Consider the following 8,690-nt stretch of genomic DNA (forward strand, 5'->3'; position numbering starts at 1 on the left):
AGACATACTACTAAACACATACATTTAATCCTATTCATAGAGCATTACAATGAATGTGTGCTAAAAAAAATAAAAAGACACCAACATGAACAACCATGCAGTTGCAAATGTGGCATATTTGTGTGCAGTGTATATTGTAGTGGGTGCAAGGCCTATAAGAGAAAGATGTCAGAACACAGTACATCTTGTGTTACTTCATATGTGGCTGCATAGCCACAGAACCATCAGAATGCTGCCCTTGCTAACCGTTCTCTTATACCAATTGCCTACATTGGACACGAGAGATAGAACTGTTACTGGACCATGGAGCAATGGAAAAAGGTGGATTGTTTTGATGAATCTTGGTTTCTATGGCCTCCAAATTCAGCAATGTCTGTCCCATCATGCACTTTAAATGTGCTAGAAAATCCAATGCATGGAGGAAGATACTACAAGACACCTCTGAAAGTCTTGTGCACTCAGTCTTTAAGATCTGTTGGGCAGCACCATATTCAACACTACCTATATACATCACATGGATGGGTAATATACACACAGACACATAAGCGAAGAGGTGTATGTAGAAGGTATATATACATGCACAGATGGGTTACATCGGCAATACATTTTCCAACTTGCATGCAAATTTGATGTAAACTATGTATGGACCTTGGAATTAGGCCCATCCAAACTTAGCAGGAAGTTGCATTTGATTGGTCCAATTCCAAGCAGCATTAGCATCTGGTTGAGCATCTATAAATATAATAGAGTACCCAGAGAGCTCATGGTGACCCAGAACCACTAGGAGAGTAATGCCTGGTACACACCATGCAATTTCCCGCCAGATGTCGAGTCAAATCGAGAATTTAGGGCAGGTACGGTTTGATTTCTGATCATTTTTGTACAGAAGTGATTTGAAAATCAATCAGAAAGATGATAGGAAATCAGATCAGACCTGTTGGAAATTATCGATTTGACATATATTCTGAAGGGTAATTGCAAGGTGTGTACCAGGGATTGGGCATAAAAGAGACTGTAAAGCTTACTTGTTTATACATATAATATATACACAGTGAGGGAATGAAGCAAATATATGCATTATACACACACTCGTACAGCTATATAGTATCCACACTCAGTGCAGATGCAGCATATATACGGTATATACACACACACACACACAGAGCAGATGAAGCATATATACGGTATACGATAGCTATGTATATATACACAGGCACACACACACAGGACTAGCTCTCTCTCTCTCCCCCGGCCTCACAGGAAAGTTTGCTGTGTGAATCGGAATGAGGTCAGCTCTGGAGCTTCTCATTGCACGCGGTGATTATTATTGCATCGCGTTCCCAGCCAATGAGCGGCGGCGGGGCGGGCCTTGGCACGAGGGAGCGTTGGAAACAGCCTCGGATTGGCGGCGAGGGGCCCGGGGAAGGGATAAAGGGACGCGAGGCGGTATAGAGTGCAGCTTTCAGTGAGTGCAACTCTTCTATACACACGGCCTGTACAGAACATACATAGCAGCAGCAGCTGAGCAGGACTCACTCAGGACTACACACACATCTCCTCCTCACTGCCCGGGATCTTACATTGCTGATGAACATTTGCTAGCAGTGATTTGTGGCGGCAGCAGCATCCTCCTCCTCCCGGACTCTGGAATCTTATAAAAATCACACCAGTAATAAACACCACAAGTAATAAAGGCAGAGTGATGCCTGCCAGTCCCCGGACCTGCCAGTAATGCAGCTGAGCAGCTAGAGGGACTGAGGCCAGCACAAGCACAACGTGGCTGCACAGCTGAGCTCTCCCTATTGGATGCAGCACCATGGTTCAGCAGAGCAGCAACGCCGACAACACGGAGGCTCTGTTGGCCGGAGAGAGCTCGGAGTCCAGCGGCGGCATGGAGCTGCACATGGCTTCCTCGCCGACCCCGGGCTCTACCGCCTCCACCGGGGGGAAAGCCGATGACCCGAGCTGGTGCAAGACCCCGAGCGGCCACATCAAGCGGCCGATGAACGCCTTCATGGTGTGGTCGCAGATCGAGCGGCGGAAGATCATGGAGCAGTCGCCCGACATGCACAACGCTGAGATTTCCAAGCGGCTGGGCAAGCGCTGGAAGCAGCTGAAAGACGGCGACAAGATCCCCTTCATCCGGGAGGCCGAGCGGCTGCGGCTCAAGCACATGGCCGACTACCCGGACTACAAGTACCGGCCCCGGAAAAAGGTCAAGTCCGGGGGCTGCAAGCCGGGGGAGAAGGGCTGCAGCAGCCCCGGGGGCGCCTCCTCCTCTAAGCCGCCAGTGAAGAAGAGCAGCGCCGGCAAGCTGTGCAGCAAGCCCCATAGCAAGCTGGTGGCGGGCGGCAAAGCCTTCCCCGAGCAGCCGGGCATCCTGGACCATCACTCCCTGTACAAGTCCCGGGCTGCAGCCACCCCCAGCCGGCAGGACAAGAAGCCCAAGCACCGCCTGTACATCTTCCCCGGCTCATCCCCCATGGCCGTGCCCGCCAGCCCCACTCTCAGCAGCAGCTCCGGCGAGGCCAGCGACCCGCTCAGCCTGTACGAGGACGGCAGCGGCTCCCCGTCCTCCTCCCACTCCTCCTCCTCGGCTGCATCCTCCCCCTCCTGTGCCTCCTCCTCCTCCTCTTCCCCGGCTTCCTCCTCGGACGAGGAGCTGGAGGACGAGTTCCTGGAGCTGACCCCCAGCCCCGGCTTTGAGAGCATGTCCCTGGGCAGCTTCAGCTCCGCCGCCCTGGACAGAGACCTGGACTTTAGCCTGGAGGCTGGCAGCGGCTCCCACTTCGAGTTCCCGGACTATTGCACCCCCGAGGTGAGTGAGATGATCTCCGGGGACTGGCTGGAGTCCAGCATCTCCAACCTGGTGTTCACCTATTGAGCCAGCAGCGCAGCTAGCTAGAGGCGATCTATGAGGCGAGCTATGGGGAATCCAGTGACAGAGAGAGAGTCTGTACTTAGTGACTGCACCTCTGCTTTACCTGGTGACAACGGGAAACAGGACTAAAATACAAGGGATTGTTGTTGTTTGAGCAGCCCGGGTGGAGAGCATCCTTTCTCTAGCCCCACATCAGAAAGATAAGAGGCCCCTCTGTGGGAACTGCAGTCTAGGGAGGTGTGTGTGCCTCTGATTCACAAGGCACTTATGGGGGCTGCACACACACTCACTCACAGCTAGGCAAAGAAGTCCTCTGCAGAAAGCTACAAGCCATCCAGAGATGTGGGGAGAGCAGTGTTCTGATCCAGTCATTTTAGCATTAAAAGTCTCACTCCCTCTATGGAGAAATGGGACTCTCCCTTCCAACAAGCCAGTGCAGCTTTTACCTTCCAAATGGAGAGGAGAGGAAGGAGCACAAAGAAAGAAAATACAAACTTACACCTTTCAAAGGGGCAATCACCCCCCACAAATAACCTTCCCACCACCTTATTTTACCTTGGAAGCTTAGGCGGTAGATGGGGGAAGCGTTTTGTAGTAATTATGAGACTGTAATGGATTTGCACGTATAGAGAAGGATGGCACCCTTTGGGTTACCCAACTTTTTCTTTAACCATCCATTTAAAAGATGGACTTTTTAAATCAAGGACACTACTTTGGGAAGAAAGATCTTCTGAACTACAACCAAGTTACATATTTATGTGGTACCATTGGGGGGGGGGGGGGGGGGGGAGGGTGATTCTTTAAACAAAATGTGTTCTCTTGCTCAGAATCGCGATGGTGTTGGATTTTCACTGGTGGGTTAATATAGCATGTTATCCTGTCTATCTTTTAAGGTTTCTGTAAGACTGTTGAACAGTTTTAGTGTTAGGATAATATAAAGCAGATAGATGGCGCTATGTTTGATTCCTAAGAAAATCACCAGCTTTTTTTCTCATTTTTTTAACTCTTCAAGGATTCAAACGCAACTCAAATCTGTGCTGGACTAAACAAATAATTCAGGACCAAATTTTTCTCAGAGTATGTACATGTTATTTACTCAGTTAGATGTTAATGAAAAGACTGTTTCTTTTGGGTTCCCTTTCTCATTGGTGATCCATACTGTCCTCCACACCCCTTTTGTAAATGTTATCTGATATCATTTTATATGTGGACATATTTATACTGGCCAAACGTTTTTGTTTTCCTTTGATTTTTTTTTTATATATATATTTTTTTTGTTTTGGTAGATCTCTTCCCCTATTCGCACCATTTTTATGTCTCCTTCACTGAAGGGCTAGAGTTTTAACTTTTAATTTTTTATATTTAAATGTAGACTTTTGACACTTTTAAAAGAAAAAGAAGAGAGATGAAAACGTTTGATTATTTTCTCAGTGTATTTTTGTAAAAAATATATAAAGGGGGTGTTTTAACCGGTGTCAATTGCAGTTCTGACTTTTCCTGACAGTACTACAAACAGGGAGGCTGGTTGTTCTCTCAATAGAAATAATAATAATAAAAAAAAAATAACTGAACCAGCCTTTTTTTTATTCCATGTTTACACACTTCAATCTGCAGGCTTCTTAAAGTCACAGCATCCCTTCCAGCCTAGTGCACTTGCACCTCCAGAGTATTGCTAATACACTGTATATCGGTTGAAAACTAAAAAAAAAAAAAAAAACAACAACAACAAAAAACTTTGTATTAATGATCATGTGTAGTATTTATATAGCTCTTTATATCTGTACTTTTTTACTTTTTGGTATTGTGCAGTCAACTCCTTTGCGGAGTGCTGGCAGCACGCTGTGTTTGGCACTGTTAAACTTCGAGGAGAAGAGAGGAATAATGTTATTTGCCTGTTTCCAGTAGGTAAACGCAGGGGTAGAACATTGAGCCACACACTTTTTTTTTTTTTTTTTTATAATGCTACGCCAATCTCCTGTATTTTTTCAGATGCTTGCTTTTTGTAACCCTTTAATCGCTGAGGAGCTTGTAATATTAGATGTTCCTATGGCTCCAAGGGGGTTAATGAAGCTAGTCTGTATTCAGATGCTTTAAAGCAACCAGTGCACATTATAAGCAACATAAGGGATTCTGTAGCTTTAACTTCTAGACCATGTTTTTGCACTTTTTTTTATAATACAGAAATAAAAGAAAAAAAAACCGTGCCGTTTAAACCACTGGACCTATCTAAATGCCGATTTGAGTTCGCGACACTATGTACTGCGTTTTCATTCTCGTATTTGACTATTTAATCCTTTATACTTGTCGCTAAACTGATTGTTTTAGTCTCTTTTGGCATGATGATAGCATATGTATTCAGGTTTCTAGCTATTGTGTTTTAAGATGAAAAGGAAAAAACAAAAACAAAGTGAAAACATCTTTGTACCTTTTAAGTCTATTATTAGCAAAAATGACAAAAAAAAGTTGTGTGTTTATGTATGTATTAAACAACAGGCACTAGTACTTCTGCCGAATGAGGTAGCTGTTTTTAACCTGATTTTTAAAAAGTTTTTTTGTCATCCATTCTGTGCAATATGCCGTATACAATAATTTTTGTCTAACCACCAAGCCACAAAACAAAGATTTGAGGCATATGTTCATGCCAGCTAACAATGTTTATTTCACTGCCTGTCAGATTGTTGATATACTTCTGTAAATAACTTTTTTTTTAAAGGAAATAAAATCAGCTGGAACTGAACCCTTACATTGGATTAGATTTGTCTTTCTTGTGTGTGCATGTGCTGAGCTGTGAGCCTTCCTGGATCTGTGACTGTTGCAGAGGAGGAGCTATGGACTGAAATTTACAGTATTGGTCCTTGTATTCAGAGAGAGAGAAAAAAATGCTCAACATGTAACAGCGCAAGTTCTATTCTGAACACGTTCAGTGAAAGTAGGGAAATAAAATCTTGGCAGGCCATTCCTCCAAGTAATGAGCGACTGTCAGAGCTTGTTCTGCTGTCTAGGAAATTTCTAGGAATACAGTATGCAGACTAATAGGCGCATGCTTGAAATGAAAAGGAATACATAGGAGAAAAAAACATAATGTTAAAATGCATGATAATAGGGGGTATTCGGTTATGTTAAATATATCAGTAGTTACAAAAAGTGGTGTTCTATCTACCACTTGTTATTGCTAGCTTTAACATCCATTTAGGAAGGAAAGGGGTGTGTTAAGGTTCACAGGTTCATTACATTTTTAGTAAATGATCTCTGTATTACAGTGTAGCCTGTAATCTGTTTTCAATAAGATTTTATAACACCTCAACGCCAAAAGCAAATATGTTTTGTGACACTAGGAGTCATCTATATTCCTGTTCAGTTAAAAGGCTAGATTCTGATTGGTTGTCACAGAACGACACACAGATGACATTTTAAGAAGGTAAGTAAAGACTTTATTCTATGATAAGCGAAGCAGCACATTTTGAAGCCTGGGAAGGAAGGCACAGAGCTGTAGTAGGAGTATTTCACATCATGCATGGCACAGAACACACCATTCAGAAAACAGCAGCAGCAAGCTCCACCTCTTTGGCTCAGGAGAATCCACATAAGCAGTTTGTCATCTCTAGCCTGACCTTGGCAGCGGCAGATACAGTCCAGTACCATCAGTGTCTGGTTTCCTGGAAAGTCCCCTGCAAGATGTTAGTTACATAGTCCATATGCAGGATTCTCACACAGGATCGCTCATGAAACTGCTTGTGCTGAGTGTCACATTTTATGCAGCACAAAGGAAGATTTATCCTTTTGACTTTGCATTTTCCCTCATTTTGTGTCAAGCAACTCATTAGAATATACAGGCTAGATAGCATCAGCTGTTAAGCTTTGAAATGAGGTAGTGCTTGTGTCATTTAGAAGAAAAGTAACTAAAGTACCTGTCAGGTAGTTGCTTTGATACTGGCAGTCAAAAAGCAGACCTGCAGCATGAAATGATAAATAAAGGGAAGTTAGTTTAAATTATAGCACAGACTTTTTTTAAGCCCACAGCTATGCTTTTCTAGAAAGATAACAATATGCAAGTGGAAGAGTACTACAATGCACTGCATTTTATTACCACTATTTGCTTACTTTTTGTCCTTGGAGGTACAAAAAAAAGTACGTAAACAGTGACGTCATAGTGCATCTAAAAAAGCTAAATATGTAAAACACCTGCTTCCTGTGTTAAAACCAAAGCACATAATATTGTGTATGATCATTTACTTAAACCAACTACTATACTGACATTTCAATACAATGCAGATGGAGCACATACTTATGATCATCTACTTAGACCAACTACTATATCAACATTTCAATACAATGCAAATGAAAAACATACTACATTTTAAAATGATGAATTGGCTTTTGTTTAAACTAAAGAAACAAGAACAGGGTGAAACAATATCCACCTAAATGTCAGAAACCTATTATTCAAGTCATGTTTACTTTATATGAGGAGTAACCATTATACTGAATATAATGCTTTTATTAAAGTTTAAAAAAAGAAACATGCTTGGTGATGGGAAAGCAGTCATTTATAAAAAATATATATATTTTAATCATAGATTAATAGCTAGAGTGATAACATTACTGTTTGAGGTTATTCATCAATGATGATCATATAAAAGCACGTCTATTACATAATACGTAATGTCTCTATCAATGCCAGCTGTGTTACTACATTATATTGTAAGAGCATAATTTAAACCCTGCAATACAATCTCTAATTATCCTGAGGTTTAAAGGCTTGTTTTGATAAGCAGACAATCATTTGAAACAACCACAGAATGAAGCATCAGCTAATCTAGTTTTGGGTCATCCCGCAGTCTGCATGAATCTGATTATTCAAGTAACTTTAGTCAAAGATGAAATTAGTTCCAGTGTTAAGGTAATCATACGCTGCTTTTTGATGTGGGTACACTTAGAAGATCTGAGTTCTTTTTACCACATAATATCTAGATGAAATCAACCATATGCTATTTTCTGTTTAAAATAAGCATGAAGAGTGAAGAACATAGAAGACAACATTGTTGACCTAAAGTGGACCTGAACTCTTGCACAGGACAGAAGGAAAACAGAGAAATGTATTTAGAGAGTTGAGCCTGTCCTCCCCCTCATCTGTGGCTAGTGATGAGCAATGCATGAATTCCACATAGGCTTTATTCGGAAATCATCCGGGTAATTAGCACACCTGAGCAGGGGGGTGCAGGAGGGTTAAGGCCCATACACACGTCAGATTTTTCTGAACGACGGGTCGTTTGAATGTCCCGTCGTTCGCACGCGGAATCAGACGTGTGTATGGACTATCGTTCGCGTGATAAGACTGGTTGGAAACCAGTCTTATCACCCGAACGATAGTCTGTACACACATCGAATTTGACTTGCGAACGACGGAACGTTCAAACGACGGGTCGTTCGCGAAAATCCGACGTGTGTTTGGGCCTTTAAACTTACTCAGGAGCCTTCTGCTTTAATACGTCCCACGCAGTGTTCCAATTCATGGTCACCGCACTTCCTACTTTTGAGTTAAAGGAGGCGGTGTGGTAGTCACGTGACTGAATTGGAACGCAGCGTGGGACTGAGTAAGTTTAACCCATCCGCCTCCCCCCCGCCCCAGCTCAGATGTGCTAATTACCTGGATGAATTCTGAATAAAGTCTATTCGGAATTCATCTGTAGCTCATCACTATCTGTGTCTAACCACAAGCTGTAATTTGATCCCTCAACTGTGTCAGCTGACTGCCACGGCAGAGAGACTAATTTGAAAGCACAGGATGTCAATAATATGTCTACTTCCA

The 8,690-nt window shown here is 42.9% G+C and overlaps 1 protein-coding gene across 1 annotated transcript; it reads left to right on the plus strand.

Moving 5' to 3' along the window:
- Positions 1 to 1,443: 1,443 nt before the first annotated feature.
- Positions 1,444 to 3,650, plus strand: SOX4 (SRY-box transcription factor 4). The gene has a single exon (XM_068236970.1). The coding sequence runs from the start codon at positions 1,817 to 1,819 to the stop codon at positions 2,882 to 2,884; it is 1,068 nt and encodes a 355-aa protein (XP_068093071.1). The 5' UTR covers positions 1,444 to 1,816; the 3' UTR covers positions 2,885 to 3,650.
- The last annotated feature ends 5,040 nt before the right edge of the window (positions 3,651 to 8,690 follow it).

This window comes from Hyperolius riggenbachi, chromosome 5, assembly GCF_040937935.1.
Source record: "Hyperolius riggenbachi isolate aHypRig1 chromosome 5, aHypRig1.pri, whole genome shotgun sequence".
Classification (NCBI taxonomy): Eukaryota; Metazoa; Chordata; class Amphibia; order Anura; family Hyperoliidae; genus Hyperolius; species Hyperolius riggenbachi.

Coding starts and splice junctions, on each gene's coding strand:
- SOX4 (XM_068236970.1), top strand. CDS start 1,817: ATGGTTCAGCAGAGCAGCAACGCCGACAACACGGAGGCTCTGTTGGCC.